Genomic DNA, 21,665 nt, shown 5'->3' on the forward strand with positions numbered 1-21,665 from the left:
TGTAATTCTGTAAACATGTATTCCAGCAGTCTTTGTGCTGAAGTTTTTCAATAATATTGTCATTTCCATCATTTTTGTTGTTGTTCCCTTTCCCTTTCACTTCTTCAGTAAATTGTTTTTAACTCATTATATGTTAGTGCCAATTATTCTTAACTGGAATGGGGAATAGTCATTGATCAAGGGTTTTCTTTTCCTTCTACACAAGGTTTGGAATTATGACACGCTAGGCAGTTCATGCTTCTTGCAATACTACTGCTTCCTCAAGTTTACTAACTTTGCTCCTTTCTTTGGGAGTCATAAGTGTTGTTCCACTTTGTAACAAGTATTTATGCCATTCAGACGATGAAAATTCCAACCACTTGTTCTTTCTAATAGTTCAATACTGCAAGAGATATATTAGCTGTAGCTATTGGAAGAAAATCCAACAATCTAAGACCAGATTCTATAGCAGCTCATGCATTTATTTTGTAAAAGTAAGACATTGCTTCATCCAAAAGAAGGTTTTACAATGGACATATTATAACAACAATTTATCCAAACAAGGCCATTACATTACATTCATCCAAACAAAGGCATTTAAAACAACTTCATGATAATATTTTTCAAGTTACACCAAAAACATAAATACTAGTCTCGTAAGGGCAATCACTTCATCATTGGAGCTGTAATGAAACCCACGAAAAGTGCCAATGAAACTATAATTACCATCCACATCTTTGTTACTTTGTCTTCCAAAGTTGACACTTTAATCACTTGAGAATGACTTATAGCCTCCAATTTGGCTACTTCTTTCCTCAAATTGTCTATTTCAACCTTAAGAGCATCCAAAGCAGCCACTAACTCTCTGACTTCAGTCAATGGAGTATCCGAAAATACTTCATCTTCCCATTTCCAATAACCACAAGAATTAATCTGTCCAAAAAATTAAAATTAAAATTAAATTAACACCTAAATAATGCACTTTACCAATCAAAATATGAATAACAACAATAACTAACCTTAGGCTTAGGACACTTAAAGAACTTCCTTCCAGGGTTTGAAGGAGTTTTTGAAGTTAAATGGCTAGCTATCAAACCACAATGGCACTTCAACTGCGATGAGGAACTATTTTCTGACATTTTTCAAGACAAAAACGATGGAAGAGAGGAGAGAAGAATATAAGAGAGCAAAAAAACCCTAGCTTTTGATGGTGAAGAAGAAGCATCGTTTGGTTCTGAAGATTGCACAGACCCATTTAATTATATGGGTGACATGGCCTCTTATGTGGCATAAAATTTTCACCGTGGCATTTATTTAAAAAGCCATTGACCACGGTGGACAGGGGGTTAAAAATAGGGGCAAATGTTTCAACTATTGTAACGGTAGGGGTATAAATGGACTGATAGTATAACGAGGGGTAAATACGAACCTTTTCCCAAAGTAGAGGGGTAAATCAGGCCCTTTTCCCTTTTATGAATTAAAGGTATGAATTATTTTCAAAACATTCAGAATCGAAATAATAAAATAATCAATGAAGGAGGAATGAATGCGGTTTGCTATAAAAGTTATATTTCCTGTATTATATTAGTGGTAGGGAATTGAGCCTGGATTTTGGAGATCTGATGATGGCCGTCGGATCACCACTGAGATGCTATCTTTACGCCCCGTTTGGATATGGTTTGAAACCTGATTTCAAACCATGTTTGGACATACAATTTGGATATTTTAAGTTGTATTTTCTCTTATAGATATAAAAAGCTCACAAATTGTGAAAACTATCAAAACATTCTCAATTCTTATACAATCTTACCAAATGAGCAAATCATAGTTTATAACAAACTAGTGAATAAGTCTGCGGTTGATTTTTTTTAAATTAAATAATCTATGTATTAGAGTAGCTTCTATAATCAAAATCTTAGTTTCAATAATATTTCTTATTACATAATGTGGTGAGTAACACCTTCTGTTTTCTTGACGACATAAACTAATCAGTAATCAAATAAGCAATCTAATTAAAAAAAAAAATCTATAAACTCTTGGTCTAGAGATAGAACATGTAAAAGTACAATTTGCTAACAATTGAAAATTACATACAGTAAAGTTACCTTAATTCTTATAAGGAAGATCGAAGTTATATCTAATCTTTTAACTCTCCCACTTTCATAGTCAAACAAATGACAAAGCAAATCTGCCTAACTTTTGCCCAAAATTAGAATCAACATTACCAGTTTTAAAAAAAAAAAGGTATTGACAAAAAGAGAAGATTATGTAGATAAAAATTCAAAACGTTCATACATAGTAGGTAAGCATGTACATTAATCCCTAGCAAACTGAAGATAATTATATCTGTAATCCAATTGAATTAAGTCTAAAATTGTCTAGAAATTTAAATATAAAATTTTAAGTAAACAAAAATGAGTAAGTGAATAATGAAAAATATAACCCTATGAAATGCTAAAAGTTTTTGTAGGTCGATAATGGCAAATATAACCTTATGAAAATAGGGAGACTATACCACAAAGAAAAAGCTATTATTATATAAACTATATTAATTTAAACTTCTAAAAAAATGGTTAGTTTAGCCAGCTATATTAACATGATGTGGAAATTTAAGTAATTAAAATGTGAAAGTAGTTAAGTCACTGATAATATAAAATGGACTTCAACTTTCGTGTTTTTTTGTCGCCTTATCTTTTTATTTTTTTCTAAATTCCAAAGATAATTATCACATAATAACTAAAGACAAAATTCTTGAAATTGATCAAAATGATTTTTTTTAGATAATACTTATAATAAAATAATACATCGGTCATATTCCTTTTTAATCTTACTGAATAATTTTTTGAATTGACCAGAAATTAAAATAGTCTTCATAAACTTCATACTTTCATTGCCTAAAAAATATTTGCTCATGAGAAAATCCACCAAAAGAAAACAACGAAGATATAAAGATAAAAAGCACCTCAAGCCGTCAAGCTCTTTGTTTTCCAGCTCAAAAATAGAAATGAAACCCAATTTCATTTCTTGTCCCTTTGTTGCCACTGAAAGATGTTTCGTGGTAGAATTCTGACCTTCATCTCCTTCCGTTCTCTCTCTCTCTCTCTCTCTCTCTCTCTCTCTCTCTCTCTCTCTCTCTACTATATATTGAAGTCGTTAGCATGAAATCATCAAGTTTTACTTACATTTTGAGAGCTTGTAAGGAGGCCATATTATGACCTTTGCAACATTGAGAAATGAAGCTCCGCCTTCATAGGAATGGGTAGTCGAAACTTGAAGAGCGACTCCGTCTCCCACAAATAATCTTCCACGTAAATGGTTGGCTCTTAAAAACAACTTTAACAATATCTTCAAAACCAAAATAGTCCAAATCCATAAATTCACACGTCGATCCCTGTAGAAAATAAGAAGCCTAAAATTAACAAAATATGTAAAATTTTAAACCATAACGGGAAGAAAGAAATACAGGAAACTAAGACTTTCATCACCTTTGATTTTCAATTTTCAGTAATTCAAACATAAAACGCCACAAACAAAAATTAAAGCACAACATTTCAAGCTAATATCAATTAATATAGGTGACAAAAACAGGAAAGACTGATTATTATTATTCTAACGTTAGGCATTTGGAAAAAGTCCCCAAATACAAATCAAAGTATATATAAATCTACCTAACATATAGATAGAATGACAACATTAAATCACAATTTCAAAAGCTGGAAACTTTTAAGAAAATGGAGGGGTAATATGAAGAGGGAAAGGTCCGGTCAAAACTCGTAAGAGTTATTAATAGAGGATTGTATTTGGGTGTGGAGGTTACAAATGATATTTAAGGTGTAATTACTTATAAATAAATGAGGCAATTGATGATGGGATTTCTGTTAAAAAAGAAATAAGGTGACTGATGGAATTTTAAAAGTTTGGGAAAATACATAACCCCCCCCCCCCCAACGTATAGCCAGATTAATTATGACGCACCCAACATTAGCGGGCAACCCATTACCCCCCAGTCTTAATTTTTCAGTATTTTAGTACCATCTTCTGACTAACGTGGCAAAAAAAAATTGAAGCCCAGTTGCACAGTGGAGACTATTGCACACTCTCCGCCACATTGGTGCCACGCTGCTGCCACGTCACTGTCACGTCACTGCCACCTTTCCTTTTTTTTTTCATTTGATTTTTCTTTTATTAATTATATTTACATTAATTAACCTCTAATTAACTATTAAACCATTAATTTTGTCTTCATTATCACTAAACTCTTCTTCTTCATCACTAAACCCTTCTTCTTCATCACTAAACCCTTCTTCTTCTTCATTTCAAGAAATCCATCAATTCATTTTCTTCCTCCATTAGCGCACACACACTCAACCCATTTTCTTCCTCCATTAACACACACACACACACACACATTCAACCCATTTTCTTCCTCCATTAACACACACATTCAATTTAATCATCAATCATAAAGAGCTTATTTTCAAGAAACATTCAACCCATTTCCTTCAACCCATTTTCTTCCTCCATTAAAACCCATTTTCTTCAACCCATTTTCTTCCTCTATTAACACACACACACATTCAACCCATTTTTTTCTTCCATTAACACACACATTCAATTTAATCATCAATCATAAAGAGCTTATTTTCAAGAAACATTCAACCCATGTCCTTCAACCTATTTTCTTCCTCCATTAACACACACACACACATTCAACCCATTTTCTTCCTTCGTTAACACACACATTCATTTGAAGGCAAATCAAACACCAAAATATTTTTAAGCATTTTCTTTAACCCATTTTTAATATTTTTTGTACCTCTTGTTGCTGCTGCTGTTGCGTTGTTGTTGCTGCTGCTGCGGAGGAGGCGATGTGGTGGCGGCGGCGGCGGTATAGCGGCAGTGGCGATGGTTGAGGAGAAAGAAGAAGAAAGAGAAAAAGGAGAAAGAAGAAGAAAGAGAAAAATTAATTGCATTCAACAATTGAAATGTGGAAGAGAGGGAGGGAAGGTGTTTTCAATGTCTTCTTTCTCAATTTTAAGCATTTGAGTTGCAACATTTCATTTTTTTCAATTCACTCGCCATAATTTATTTATTTATTTTTGCCACGTCAGTCGAAATGGTACTAAAATACTGAAAAATTAAGACGGGGGAAGGGGGGTAATAGGTCACCGGAAAAGGTTGGGTGCGTCATAATTAATCTGGCTATACGTTGGTGGTGGTGGTGGTGGGGGGGGGGGGGGGGGTTATGTATTTTCATTAAAAGTTTCTTACAATTTTCCACTGTTTTTCTTTAATACAATAATAAACCAAAGAATGAATTTAAAAAAAGATAAATTATTTTTACTAATAAATTTAATACAAAGTAATTGCAATAATTATAGGGGAAGTAATGACAAATATAATGCTATTAAATGGTGAGCGAGTCTTCATTATGGGGGGAGGGATGAACTTTTTAATATTTTATTTTATTTGGTAAAATAGAGAAATGAAGAGAAAAATGTCAAAAAATTGAGAAAAAAGATAAATGTCAATGGAGGTCATAGAGAGGTGTCACATAGGATTGTCTTTCTTTAATACAATAATAAACCAAAGAATGAATAAAAAAAGATAAATTATTTTTACTAATAAATTTAATACAAATTAATCACAATAATTATAGGGGAAGTAATGACATTTATAATGCTATTAAATAGTGAGTGAGTCTTTATTATGGGTGGATGGATGACATTTTTAATATTTTATTCCATTTGGTAAAATAGAGAAATGAAGATAAAAATGTCAAAAAATTGAGAAAAAAGATAAATGTCAATGAAGGCCATAGAGAGGTGCCACATAAGATTGTCTATTCCTAACTTTATATTATATATAGATTAGTACACTACTAGAAGATTTTTCTAAAAAATGCAACATTAATTAACCAAACTTTACTTCAATAAAATCGAAAATTTAACAAGAATAGTAATATAACTACTATTTAATATAATCTTTCCACATAAATTAAAGGTTGATAGACATAAATAAAGGTTGGTAAAAGTTAATGAGATTGACAAATGATTGATGGAGGTAATTGTTAAAAATATTTACCAACTTATGGATCTTTTTTTATAAAATATTAACTTATTCGTTAAATTTTATAATTAAAAAAGTTGAAACCATGATTTCAAACGCGAAATCATGCTTTTTGGATGATTTGGGTTCAAAGTATGGTTTCAAACCAGATTTCAAACCATGACTAAAAATTGATGACCAAATGCTGATTTGAAATCATGATTTCAAAAGTGATGGCCGAGCGCCTACTTAAAATGAGTAAAGAAAGGAGAATCCTAGGAATTTTTTAAGGACCGTTTGGTGATGCGAATTATTCATTTTTTTTTTGAAATACTTTTTCACTTTATGGTATTTAGTCATAAAATTTTTAAATACAACTTAAGTTGTATTTGCATTTTAAAAACAATTAGAAACTTATTTTTACTTTTTTCCACTTTCAATACATTCAAACAATTAAATATTCTTTGCAAAAACTATAACCAAATACAACTTCATCTTCAACTCCAACTTCAATTCTAACCAAACTTTACTTCAATAAAATCGAAAATTTAACAAGAATAGTAATATAACTACTATTTAATATAATCTTTCCACATAAATTAAAGGTTGATAGACATAAATAAAGGTTGGTAGAAGTTAATGAGATTGATAAATGATTGATGGAGGTAATTGTTAAAAATATTTACCAACTTATGGATCTTTTTTTATAAAATATTAACTTATTAGTTAAATTTTGTAATTAAAAAAGTTGAAACCATGATTTCAAACGCGAAATCATGCTTTTTGGATGATTTGGGTTCAAACTATGGTTTCAAACCAGATTTCAAACCATGACTGAAAATTGATGACCAAACTCTGGTTTGAAATCATGATTTCAAAAGTGATGGCCGAGCGCCTACTTAAAATGAGTAAAGAAAGGAGAATCCTACGAATTTTTTAAGGACCGTTTGGTGATGCGAATTATTCATTTTTTTTTTGAAATACTTTTTCACTTTATGGTATTTAGTCATAAAAATTTCAAATACAACTTAAGTTGTATTTGCATTTTAAAAACAACTAGAAACTTATTTTTACTTTTTTCCACTTTCAATACATTCAAACAATTAAATATTCTTTGCAAAAATTATAACCAAATACAACTTCATCTTCAACTCCAACTTCAATTCTAAATCCAAAATACCAAATAAAGTCAAAAAAAATTTGGTATTCATAGCCAAACGCGTACTAAAAGTTATGTAATTAACGTGTTAAATTGGGTTTTAAAGTAAAAAAAAGTAAGGTGTAAATTCTTTTCATCCATTTAGATTTAGAAATGAAATAATGAAAGGGCATTAATGTGGTCCCCGGATGCCACCGCTTAAGCAGTAGTGACGACACGTTTTTAAATGTAATATATATTTACTGTATTGCATTAATGGGAGGAGAATGAGCCTTGGATTTCGGATTTGATTGTTGAGATATGCTATTTTTTAAATAAGAAAATGGGGGTAACACATGCTACTTTTGTTACCTTATGTGGAGGCCACATGGAAGTAGAGGGACTGGGGAGCTTCTTTCGTTTCTTATTATTCGTTACTAATAGCTAATTGTAACGAAAATACAGATCATAATACTTTGCATGTTTCTTGAATATGGATTTCTTTTGGACAAAAAAGGTTAGAAATATTTTGCTTAAAATGTTTTTTTCTGGTACAAAAAAGGCTAAAAATATTTTGCTTAATTCAAGTAAGTTCAAACAATTGGTGATAATATGGTAAGCAGGATACTCTAAAATTACTACGTATTTTATGAACTTTAAAAGTATTATTTTTAAAAATTACTATTAATATGGTAAGCATGATCTAAGGGGTCGTTTGGTAGGTAGTCAAAATTATCTTGGAATTATAATCTCGAGACTAATTTATTCCATCTTTTAGATGGTATAAAATAATCCCAGAATAAGTGGGATAAGAAGGGATATCTCATCTTTTAAGTTGGGATGCATTTTATACCTTATTTGGTAGAGGCATAAATTTATGTTTTCTATCAAACATGATACAAAAAATTAATGTTGAGATATTTTAACTTATATCATGCACCAAATGACTCATAAGAGTACTTATGAATTTTAAAATTACTACGTAATAAATAAAATGTCACGGTAGTAGATTTTTTATTTTTTTGGTAAGCTATCACAACAAAAGTTTGAGGAGAGATAATAAAAGGAAAAAAGAAAAAGAAAAAGAAAAAGAAAAACTAGATGCTGACGTGGAGCATTAAACTTCACACACATCCAGAAACCCTAGTTGCCAATCCTTTATAACCACGTATCTACCCATGTACTTTCACTTCCCTGTTTTTTGTACTTCCTACTTTTCAGCTTCTCTTTCTATCTGTTCTTCCCAGTTTTCATTATTCTGTCAATTCATGTTTATGCTAGTTGATCTGCTTTATGTGATGGATCAATTCATGTTTTTTCTTTTTCATTCATTTATTATTCGTTTTTTGTTAGCGATTATTTTAGATCTATACTAAATTCATCTGCTAAATCAATCAAAGTTTTGAGTTTTTTTGCTTTTAAGTCTTTTCTTTGATGCTTCAACTCAAGTTAAAATCAATAAAGTTTAGATTTTTTTTGCTATTAAAAGTTTATGTGATGCATCAACTCATGTTTTTTCTTTTTCATTCTTTTATAATCCTTTTTCTGTTGGCGATTTTATTAGATCTGAGACATATTAAATTCATCTGCTAAATCAATAAAGTTTTGATTTTGCTATTAAATCTTTTTATGTGATGCGTCAATTCATATTTTTTTTCCTTTTCTATTCTTTTTAATCCGTTTTTTGTTAGCGATTATGGTAGATTTGAGGTATACTAAATTCATTACCTAAATAAATAAAGTTTTGATTTTTTCAAGTTTTTTTGTTCATTCCTAATCTTATTCAATTCTCTTAGATCTGAGTTTTTTTTGGGTACTGAGCGGAACAAGAAGGCCTATTCGCAAAAAATGAGAGAAATGAGTTAATTCAATGAATGGGTCATAACCCAACCCAAATACACTTGGGTCAAAATGGGCTGGGTCAAGCTGGGTTAAAAAGTGGATTAAACCCAACCCGATCAGCTTAACCCAAACATCCCACAACCCATACAATGAAATATTCACAATTATATAATTATAAAAATCAAAGGCATTTAAGCTAGACCGTTGGGTTTTGAAAGTTAACCCATCTTGTCCCGTCAGCCCAAATGCTAGTAACGCAACCCTTTTAAGTATATTGGTAACTCTATTGTATAATTTCTCGGCCGCTCTTTCGAAACCTACTCTACAACCTAACTTTCAAATCCTCTCCCAAGAATGGCGAACCGTTGTGCTGTTTGTACCGCCATTGAAAGAGAAGCACGAGTAAGATGTGGACTATTTGATGTTGCAGTTTGGAGGGAAAGGTGAATTGACTGATGCAATTAATGCTGTACTGCCAGATGAAAGGCAGACTTTTATTGAGGATGCTCTGCTGTAAGTTGTTTGATTATTTGATTTTATGTTTTATCTTGCTATTCATTTTGTGCTGTGTTGTATTAGCAGTGCTATGTTTCTGATAACCTCGATTTCTTGTTCATGCAGTGAGAAATGCACGAAGTCAGTTGGTATTCTTATGACTTTTGGCGAAAAAGTTGTTGAAGGTATGATTTTATGGTTGTTAGTTGAATGTTCTTATTTTGTTATGTTCTAAGATGGATGATTTCAAAGTTGAGGCTGTTGATTTACTAGTAGTTTGATATAAGCTGTGGTTATTTTTTTATTTGAGATGATGCTGTATCTATGTTTGTTCATCGCTTGTGTGTGGTAGAGCGGAGAATTGTTTTTAGATACTGAGATAAGATCGGCATATTATGGTATTTCAATGTTGTGTTTGAATATGAACTAGCTCAAGTCATTAACTTTCAATAGTATAGCTTAAAGTTAAATTTGTGCTAAATAAGGTAATATATCATTCCTTTTGGTACCGACTTTGATGTGTGGGGAAAAATTTCTTGAAGGTATGATTGTGTGGTTGTTCGTTGGATGTTGTTATTTTGTTATTTTCTAAGATGAGTGGTTTCATAGTTGAGGCTAAACTTGTAATCTTTATTTGTTGATTTATTTGTAGTTTTATTTAAGCCTTCGTTTTGTGTGATTTACTAATAGTTTGATTTAAGCCTTTGTTTTGTGTGTACTTGAGATGATACTGTATGTTGTTTGTTCATTGTTTTTGTGTGGTAGAGCGGAGAGATAAGATTTACATATTATGTTATTTCAATGTTAGATACTGATTATTATACTCCCTTTGCTCCAATACTAAGTAAATCAGTTTGTTCTTTGTTTGTGTGTGGTAGAGCGGAGAGTTAAATTTGTCCAAAATCTATCATGACTTTCCATTTTACACATCTAAGTGGGTGTTAAGAAGTGTATATTGGCTTGAATTTTAGACGAGAAACGGAGAATAAAGTTGTAGATTTTGAGTCCATGGTTATGATTCATTTCTGTTGATTGAAGATTTAAGTACCTATAAGTTTGCACTGTTTGTTATGTGTGGATATGTTATAAAGAAGTCCTTACTTTACTTGCAGTTGCTGATGTGGCAGCACTGCATGCTGATGTGGCTGCACCAGCTATTATAGAACAATTGCTGCTTTGTTCCCTAGACTCTTTGAGTTCTTATCGGGCGCTGTCCAAGGTCTTCCTGCTGGGTCGTTGATCGTGACGAATGCTGTATTTATGGCTGAGCTTCAAGATATGGTGCCTGCTCTCCGAGCCTGAGCCTGTCTGGTTTCCCTTGGTGCTATTGTTACTGGAGTGGATTTTGATATTGAAGAACGGGTTTGTTTTGTCCAGTGCTGGACCAAAGAAGTTCTTGAGGCCATTTGTCTTCCATTGTTGATTGTTCGGAGGCAATTGGGTCAACCTGATGCTCCAGAGTTGCTTTACCACTACCTTTAACTTTTGACTCAAGTAAAGTTTGTTGCTGAGATCGAGCTCTGTAAATGATTTGAAAATTGTTTTCTTGCTCTTTGTTTTAACTGATGTGCTGACTCTGATACTCTTTCAAGTGTTCTTAAAGTTTTTGTTACGCATTTGGACTTGTAAGTTTTTGCTAATTGCTACATATGTTGACTTGGAATGAAATACGTTTTTGATTATCATTCTACTTGTGGATACTTCTATGATGAATGAATGTTTTACACATCTCTGGAAAAATACATTGAGTGGCTCTGTGTTGACGCATGCAAGCAAAAGGAAACATACAACTATTCTGCGTCAACACAGAGCTATTCGTATTTTTCCAGGGATGTGTGAAGCATTCATTCATTATAGAAGTATCCACAAGTGGAATGATAATCCAAAACGTATTTCATTTCAAGTCAACATATGTAGCAATTAGTAAAAACTTACAAGTAAACATGCGTAAAAAAAACTTTAAGAACACTTGAAAGAGTATCACAGTCAGCACATCAGTTAAAACAAAGAGTAAGAAAACAGTTTTCAGATCATTTTCAGAGCTCGATCCGCGTCATAAAGACGCAAATCAGCAACCGACTTTACTTGAGTAAAAAGCTGAAGGTAGTGGTAAAGCAACTCTGGAGCATCAGGTTGACCCAATTGCCTCCGAACAATCAACAATGGAAGACAAATGGCCTCAAGAACTTCTTTGGTCCAGCACTGGACAAAACAAACCCGTTCTTCAATATCGAAATCCACTCCAGTAACAATAGCACCAAGGGGAACCAGACAGGTTCGGAGAGAAGGCACCATATCTTGAAGCTCAGCCATAAGTACGACATTGGTCACGATCAACAACCCAGCAGGAAGACCTTGGACAGCGCCCGGTAAGAACTCAAAGAGTCTAGGGAACAAAGCAGCAATTGTTCCCTAATAGCTAGTGCAGCCACATCAGCAGGCGGTGCTGCCACATCAGCAGCTGCAAGTAACGTAAAGACTTCTTTATAACATATCCACACATAACAAACAATGCAAACTTATAGGTACTTAAATCAACAGAAATGAAACATAACCACGGAGTAAAAGATTTCTTTATAACATATCCACATATAACAAACTTGTACGTACTTAAATCTTTAATTAGCAGAAATGAATCATAACAATGGACTTAAAATCTACAACTTTATTCTCCGTTTCTTGTCTAAAATTTCACCCAATATACACTTCTTAACACCTACTTAGATGTATGTAAAATGGAAAGTCATAATAGATTTTGGACAAATTAACTTTCCGCTCTACCACACAAACAAAGAACAAACTGTTCTACTTCATGTTGGGACGGAGGGAGTATAATAATCAATATATAACATTGAAATAACATAATATGCAAATCTTTTCTCTCCAATTACCACACAAAAATAATGAACAAATAACATACTGTATCATCTCAAGTACACACAAAACAAAGGCTTAAATCAAACTTGTAGCACTGTTACCTTCCCATTAGAATTTCCTTCTAAGCTTGTCAATTTGCTTTAAAACTGAGCTTGGCATAGGGAAAAGTGACATACAGTAAGTGGGAATGCTGTCTAGGACACTGATGATGAGGGTGAGTCCACCGCCCAATGAGTGGTATTGCATTTGCCAAGTGACTAGTCTTTTCTCCGTTCTTTCAATGACCCTACTCCATGTCCAGATGATTTGAATTTAGCACCCAAAGGAAGTCCCAAATAGGTGGTGGGAAAGGAGCCTGTTTTGCAGCTAAGAATGTCAACAAGAGCTTCTAGGTTGGCCACTTCATTCACTGGATATATAGTGCTCTTAAGCATATTGATATGAAGTCCAGAAATGGCCGCAAAGATCATGAGGGTGGTGTTGAGATTAGAGACCTGTTGACAATCAGCTCCACAAAACATAAGGGTGTCATATAGCAGATGAGAAACCAAGACTGAGATGGAAGGATTTCTGTCATGACCCAACCCCATGGGCCGTAACTAGTCACGACCCATGAAAGGATTATCTCAGTTGTCAGCAAAGGCCAAAGAACTTCAGTGGATTCAAGGGTTTTAAGTGGGCACAAATTGTCACGACCCAACCTCATGGGCCATGCTTAGTGCCCGAACTGGACAGACTGAAATTAAGGACAGTATGGAGACTTGTAAAAGCAACCGAAAGATTCATAACACCATATGTCATAAACCTGCCTCCTGAGGAGTCACAGTTGATCAAAGTATAATACGCCCAACAATACCAACAATTTCATATCAAACTAGAATTAAATCCATCCTTAAATTACTTCCAAAACAGCCAATATACATTCGGATGCCAATGCTTGTATATACTTCTTTATTTCCGTATATTCATAATATAACAGCAACAACATCTACCGCCAATCCCCCGATATTTCAGCCCACAAAACAGTTCATAACAACCACCAAACAGTCCCCAAAAAATCATTGCAAAACAGCCACAAATATCATACCAAACAACCCCAAAATATCGTCACAAAACAGCCACGAAAATCATATAAAACAGTCCCAAAATATTTTCACAAAATAGCCACGAAAATCATATAAAACAGCCCCAAAATATTGTCACAAAACAGCCCGGTATATGCTTTGTATACAATATCTTCATACACTTTATTCTCCCAAATTGAATAACAACAATTTATCAACAACATCAACAATTATTATACATCATAATTCAGCTAATTCCATCCATTTAATCCACCTAAAACAACCTCTTAATCCATAAATCTTAACAAAACAACAAACGAGTTTATAACGCTATTTTCTCCGTTCTAATCCGTTAAAACTCTAAATAAACTTGTTAACAATGAAAAATGACCTTAATCTTACCTTAAGTATGCAGCAACCACGTCAATACTTTTCTTCTTGGCTGATTTTTAGCTCAAATTGAAGGCAATGTGACGTACAACACTTTTCTCTTCATGAGATTTGGGGCTCAGATTTTTGTCAAAATGGCTTTTGGTCTGAAAATGAGGAGAGAAAGCTGATAAATTTCCTTAAATGACATGGGTAATGGGCCTGACCCGACTTGGAATCGGGTTGGGCCGAACCCACTGTCCAGCTCGACCTTTCTGCCTTAAAACGTCGATGTTATACCTCGTATTTTTGTACATTGGTTTATTCGTAAGCTGAGGTGGGGTTCACATGTCGAGATTTTTGTTAAGACATATGACAAGTTATATGAATAATATATATGAAGTTAAACACAACTCAAGAAGGACTGTATTTTTGTAAGTTGGATTATTCGTAAGCTGAGGTGGGGTCCACATGTCGAGATTTTTTTAAAGACATATGACAAGTTATATGGATAATATATGTGAAGTTAAACACAACTCAAGAAAGACTCTTGAGCCAAATCAAAGTGGAAGCCCTCCAAAAAAAATGTTTTAAGTTACGTTTTTGGGAGATCTGACTTCGGGAGGCCATAACCCCATCAGTATTTGGGAATTTGGGAAAACCTCTAAAATGAAAGTTGTAGATAATTGAAATACCTTTTCAACCATAGGTCGTGAGTCTGCATGTGAATTCGGGATAAGGAGATATCGACGTTTTAAGGCAGAAAGGTCGAGCTGGGCAGTGGTTCGGCCCAACCCGATTCTAAGTCGGGTCAGGCTCATTACCCATGCCATTTAAGGGAATTTTTCAGTTTTCTTTCCTCATTTTCAGACCAAAAAATCCAGAAAATTCTAGAGAGAGAGGGAGAAGAACCTTAGAGAGAAAAAGAGAAAAGTGTTGTACGTCGTGTTGCCTTCAATTTGAGCTAAAAATCAGCAAGAAGAAGAGTATTGATGTGGTTGCTGCATATTTAAGGTAAGATTAAGGTCTCTTTTTCATTGTTATCAAGTTTATTTAGAGTTTTAACAGATTAGAACGGAGAAAATAGCGTTATAAACTCGTTTGTTATTTTGTTGAGATTTATGGATTAAGGGGCTGTTTTAGGTGGATTAAATGGATGGAATTAGCTGAGTTATGATGTATAATAATTGTTGATAAGTTGTTCTTGAATTTGGGAGAATAAAGTGTATGAAGATATTGTATACAAAGCGTATACTGGGCTGTTTTGTGACAATATTCGTGGTTGTTTTATATGATTTTCGTGGCTGTTTTGTGACAATATTTTGGGGCTGTTTTATATGATTTTCGTGGCTGTTTAGGGACGATATTTTAGGGCTATTTGGTATGATATTTGTGGCTATTTTGCGATGATATTTTGGGGACTGTTTGGTGGTTGTTATGAACTGTTTTGTGGGCTGGAATATCGGGGGATTGGCGGTAGTTGTTATACTATAGATATACGGAAATAAAGAAGTGTATACAAAATTAGCATCCGAATGTATATTGGGCTGTTTTGGAAGTAAGTTAAGGATGAATTTAATTCTAGTTTGATATGAAATTGTTGTTGTTGTTATTTTGATTGATGTTTGGCTAAATTGAAATTTTGAGGATTATTAAGTTTGCAGGGGAATTGCTGTCCGAATTTTGTTAAGTTTCATTCGTACTTGGATTGGTTAGCAAGTGATGTGGATAATCTAACTGTGGCCTAAGTTATCTTAATTTAGACCTCGAAAAGTAGTCGTTGGACATTTAGATAGAGTTCAAGATATGTAAAGCTAACCCTTCTTTCTTTTTGGCATGATCTTTATGAAACAAACAAACGACGAGTATATGAATTCAAAGAAGCTCTTTTTCTTAGAGACACTAGGATGACTAATGTTCTTGATTCCCAGAACTTATATTATTATGTCTTGATACATGTGTGATTTCAGCCGTCCTATTTTGGTGTAATTCATATTTTGGTACAATCCATAGTGACATTCGAAGGGTACTTGATATGACTACTGTCTTGATTTTTAAATGATGGTTCATTTTGATTATTCTATTAAGTCTCGGATAATAATTTAGTTTGCATGTGGTTGCTCACTACTCTGCTTGTGCATGCCTCAATGTACCTTTCATTGAGTCCCGGGCTAGGATAGGTTTTCATGCACAGTTTCACTGCATTGTTCACCGAGTTCCTCACTAGAGGGCCGGATACGGTATATATATATATATATATATATATATATATATATATATATATATATATATATATATGATGATGATGATGATGATGTGATGATGGCGCCGAGCCCCATGACGGGATGAATATGATGACTTTGTTCATCGAGTCCCATTATGGGCCGGGTATGATATATGATATTGATATACATGATTTACATTTCATAAGATAAGTGTATTGGTATCTTTGATTATCATACTTGTCTCCTGTAATCTTTTACTCAGCCATGATCATCTTTATAGTACTTCATGCTTTATATATACTTAGTACATATCTCGTACTGACCCTCTTTATTTGGGGGGCTGCGTTTCATGCCCGCAGCTACATATACTTGGTTTGGTGACCCTCCAGCCTAAGACTTCTGCTCAGCTGTTTGGAGAGCTTCATTGTTTCGGAGCCTAAATCATTTTGATACAGATCTTTTGGTATGGGCTTATGTATGTATATCCAGGGGTACAGCGGGGTCCTGTCTCGTCATGTTTCACTATGGTACTCTTAGAGGTCTGTAGATATGTGGGTTGTATATGGGTTATGATCAGCTGTGTCAATACAGTTTGCTGTGGATATTCCCGTCTGTTGTGGCAGCCTTGTCGAGTTGCGTATTGTATTTATATGTAGTGGCAGCCTTGTCGGCTTGCGTATCGTATTATGGTTTGATCAGCTGTGACTCTTCAGGTTTATGATATATGGTGTTATGAATCTTTCGGTTGCTTTTACTAGTCTCCATACTGTCCTTAATTTCAGTCTGTCCAGTTCGGGCACTAAGCATGCACCATGAGGTTGGGTCGTGACAATTTGTTCCCACTTAGAACCCTTGAATCCACTGAAGTTCTTTGGCCTTTGCTGATAACTGAGATAATCCTTTCATGGCAATGATAAAGAGGAAGGGGGACAGTGGGTCCCCCTGCCGCCCTTTTGAGAAGAGAAAAACCCAACTGAACTTCTGTTCACCAGAATTGAGAACTTCCCTGTCGAATTATAGAAATAAATCCACTTTATCCATCTTTCCCCAAAACCCATTTGCTTCAAAATGTTGACTAAATAAGCTCAAAAGCTTTCTCAATATCCATTTTGCATAGGATCCCAGTCTCTTCACTTTTAATTTTCCAGTCTAGCACTTCATTGACAATCATGGATGCATAAGTGATCTGCCTATTCTTTAAAAAAGCACTCTGTTGTCCAGAAGCTAAGGAATCCACCAATTTTTTTAATCTTTTAGCTAGAATTTTGGCCAGCAATTTGTATACACTGCCTATAAGACTTAGACGCTTATAATCTCTAAGTTTTACGGCACCGTTTTTCTTTAGGATAAGAGCAATGGATGAGGCATTGCATGATCTCACCATTTGGCAATTCTGATGAAAGAAATTAAAAGTTGCTAACAGGTCTGCTTTGATGAAGTTCCATGATTTCTGGAAGAAGTCCGTAGTGTAACCTTTAGGGCCTGGAGCAGAAGTCCGTAGTGAAACCATTAGGGCCTGGAGCTTTGTCGGGGGCACAAGTCGTGAGAACTTTTGAGATCTCCAATTCGGTGAAAAGAAGTTTAAGGTCCTCTTTATCAACTATGTTGAGACTTGGCAGACCTTCAAAGACAGTTGAGGGTCTCCAAGATTCAATCTCTTTGTAGATTTGTTGATAGTACTCTAGAATACCATACTTGATCTTTTCTTTATCTTCAATTACTTCGTTCCCTATTTTGAGTCTGTCAATGGAATTGCCCTTTCTATGTGAGTTGGCCCTTTCTATCCGTTTTTGAATTTGTACGGAATATTATTGTCAACCTTATGTAAGTCTGATTATTCAGAATGAAATAGAGAAAAATAATACTCGGATTGGCTCTGGTTCGTTTAGAGAAACAGATGAAAGGCTTTCATAAAAGTTTCGTAGAATCGAGAATGAAGTTTTCTTTCTTACATGCCAGATCATGAATTAGTAATTGCTTCCAATTTCAACAAAATATATTCTACAATATAGTCAAATTTATGTAACTCTCATTTTTCAGAAAGAAATAGAGAAAAATAATACTATAATATATATGAGCGCACACGCAGAGAGAGAGAGATATTAATGAAATTGTTTTTAGTAGGGATCGATTTACTGCTATCGTGAGGCTTGCCACTGATGTGCCGTAAATTTTAGCACATTTTATGCCTTTGTAACTAGACATGTTGCGTGATTTTAAGTGTTTTTACATTGTTTCTTATGTTATTTTTGTGTTTTATAGGGTTGATTAACTAAGGATTGGAAATGAGAAGTAATGCTAAAAAAAGGGACAAATTGGAGCTAAGCGACGCTCCGTAACTCATGTTACGGACCGTAACAGGGTCCGTAACTCATGTTACGGTCCGTACCTTTGAACCGTAACAGGGCCTGAATTTCCAGAAAGTTTCATTGAAACCATCAGTGTTACGGTGGAGTGTTACGGTCCGTAACTCATGTTACGGTCCGTAACATGTCACCGTAACATGAGCTAAATTTCCAGAGAGTTTCAATAAAACCTTCAGTGTTACGGTTTAGTGTTACGGTCCGTAACGCATGTTACGGTCCGTAACCCTTCACCGTAATATCATCCAAAATTCCAGAGAGTGCCAAGTAATTGTCACCACTTACGCTTCAGAAGGACGGACCGTAACACAGGGTACGGTCCGTCGCATGGTGGCCGTAACGTCAAAGTGGTCAAATGACGAAATGAAGGACGGACCGTAACCTGAGTTACGGTCCGTAACAATGCGGCGTAAGGGCATTTTTGTCCAGAAACTTGGCGCGATTTTTGGCTCTATAAATACATAATGTAGGGTTTTAATTCAACATTCAGATTTTATTTTAGAGGCATAAACCCTAGGTTTTTAATCTTGAAGTGATTGGAGCATTTAAGGCAACAACTTCACTCTCATTCCATCTTGTATTAGTATTGTAAGTGTATTATGTTAATCTTTAAGCTTTTTCTATCAAGAAACATTATGAGTAGCTAATTTCAATTCTAAGGTTGTGAATCCCATGATGGGTATTATGTGAATGGGTTTCTATTATTGATATATGCATAATGGTTGTTGTTATTTATTCTATCTTTGAGTTGTAACGTTGGGTAATGATTGCAAGCATTAGCCGAAGCCATTATATTGACTTTTCTTGGGAAAGAGAGTCAATATTGGTAAGATTGAATAACAATGACTCGAGGCGTTAACCCTCGTTTAATAGATTAACTTAGGAATAAGAATAAGTCTAAATTGGCATCATTGGTCGCTCTTCGATTGTAACTCTTTTATATTCGGAAGAATCATAAAGAGGAAATACTGCTTAACTGTTGGGAAACATTAAGAAGTCTTTAAGAGACCAAGTGCATATTCATAGAACAACCATTAGAAGTATATCACTTTGAAACCTGAAGCATAATATCTAATCAAATTGGGGAACACAACCTTAGTCTCTCTCTCACATTAATTACATTCTAAGTCAAAGTATTAAATTACATTATTCAACAATCAATTCAAACTATCCGGAATAGGATTAAAGCATCTAAAGACCGGTATCGCATACGATTAGTAATCTTTTCTCTCCATATTCCATGTGGGATTCGACCCCAACCTTGTTGGGTTACTATATTTGACAACGTCCGCTTTACGCCATTAATAGGTGTAATTTGAGCGTATCAGCCACCTCGAATCCGAATTAATTAGACCTCAAAACAGATTGATATAGAATGTCACATTTCCACTATATTAGGAGTCGGTTGGATCGTCCTCCACTCATTTTTCTAATATAGTTAAAATAAAAAAAATTAAGGTGGGATCCATTCTTTTTTACAATAGTAGAAGTTAAAAAAAATTTAAGGTGGGGTTCACGTGAACAATTAGGATACAACTGCAAAAAAGATAAAAAAAATTGAGATGGGGTTCACGTGAAGAAGTAGGAGACAATTGTAAGGAAAAAAAAAGGATAATTAAATAATGATAATAAGTTCAGAAAATGGTAAAGGTACGCTTATAGAAATTTTAAAGAAGAGAAATTCATGAAAAAAGAAATAACAATTTAAATTGAACACAAAAATCGCTAAAGAAATCATAAAATCAAAAGATTTAAAACTTATACCTTTGGGTAAGTTTAGACACATACGTCTCACACAAATAATGTGAAATAACATCAAGAAGACGAAATATATACGGCTAGAAACGTATACACATATTTTCTTAAAATGATGAAATTGGTCTATACTTAAAAATTTAAGACTATAACAGATGCTAACACATGAAAACGCTTTTCAGTGTTATTGAGTAGAAAGAGATGATGGCATGAAACTCGACAAGAGAAGGTGTATTTCAAATCTTTCAATTGGAGAACTAAGCCAGGAAAGTCATATATCGAAGAAGCGGACTAAGTAAATAATTTATTGATATTTTCAATTAATTGAATTATAATACTTTGTACAATAAAAATTCCATAATTATATTACTAAAAGATACGCTCTCTGTCCTATTTTTTGTGACATAATTTAATTAGCAGGAAGTTTAAAAAAAAAAAATGAAGAAAGATCTTCGAAACTTGTGGTCTAAAATAAGTTATAGATATTTGTGTGGTTTCATATCATTTCATTAAAAGTAAAAAGGGAAGTTTCAAGTTAAATGATCTCTAAACATAAAATTATATATATTTTTTTAAGAAAGACTAAAAAGACAAGTGTGACACTATTTTTTGTGCTGCACGGACTTTTATCATCTAGTATATATAAAAACTAAGGATGATCCACTAGCAGTTATTTAGTTGGAACATTATAACTTGAACAAAAATAGCTTGTAGTGGGGATGTCCTTTATGAAGAGAAAATAAAGTAAATTTTGACATTGAAGATGTGAAGCTTTTATTTTATCCATATGACATTCTCGATTCAATGTAGAAGCATAATTAAGATAAATATCTCTTAATCTCAGGATAACAAGTATGTGCGTGCTGTGTCTAAATATAAGTTGTTATATGAGAACTTCCACAATTGACAATTATGCAATATTTCATTCGTAAAACTCCTACCTTACATTCAAGGTGAAAGTTTATGTCCAATTTACTGTTGATGTTTTTTTTTTTTTTTTTGGTTGTTATGTGTTAGAAGTTTTAATTAGCATTAATTGATCTTTAAATATAGTAATAGCTCTACTGCTTGTCCAAAAAGAAAAATGCTACTCGTTTTGTTAAACGATTAACAAATGATTGAATAATACATTTTGTAGAATTAATTACAACTTAAAAAGCATATGGGAAATATTTAGCGTAAAGACACCTTCCCGAAAAAACGCGGTCTTTCGGGCCCACAATGCATTGCCCTTCTTTACATCTCTTATTCACTCGTGTTGCCATTCACACTCATAAATCAACTTAAGGAAAAGGGTCAAATATACACTTTTACTATTGGAAAAGTGTCAAACATATTCTTCATTATATACTTTTTCCGTTGTACTTTAGGTTTAAATATACACCTCATTCGTTAAGTTGTCCAAAATGGACATTCTATTCACACGTGGCTTGGTGAGGTTGACGCCACGTAGCATGCCACCTCACATCCCAACTAATTTTACTTCCTACTCAGTCCTTTATCTCATACT

General features: G+C 33.8%; 1 protein-coding gene across 1 annotated transcript; it reads right to left on the reverse strand.

Moving 5' to 3' along the window:
- Positions 1-645: 645 nt before the first annotated feature.
- Positions 646-1,118, reverse strand: LOC132615203 (uncharacterized protein At1g43920, Chloroplastic-like). Its single transcript, XM_060329766.1, has 2 exons — positions 999-1,118; positions 646-912 (listed from the first exon to the last, which is right to left on the reverse strand). Exons 1-2 carry the CDS (start codon positions 1,116-1,118, stop codon positions 646-648), a joined length of 387 nt encoding a protein of 128 aa, XP_060185749.1.
- Between the last annotated feature and the right edge of the window lie 20,547 nt (positions 1,119-21,665).

The sequence above is a fragment of the Lycium barbarum genome, chromosome 10 (genome assembly GCF_019175385.1).
Source record: "Lycium barbarum isolate Lr01 chromosome 10, ASM1917538v2, whole genome shotgun sequence".
NCBI classification, from domain to species: Eukaryota; Viridiplantae; Streptophyta; class Magnoliopsida; order Solanales; family Solanaceae; genus Lycium; species Lycium barbarum.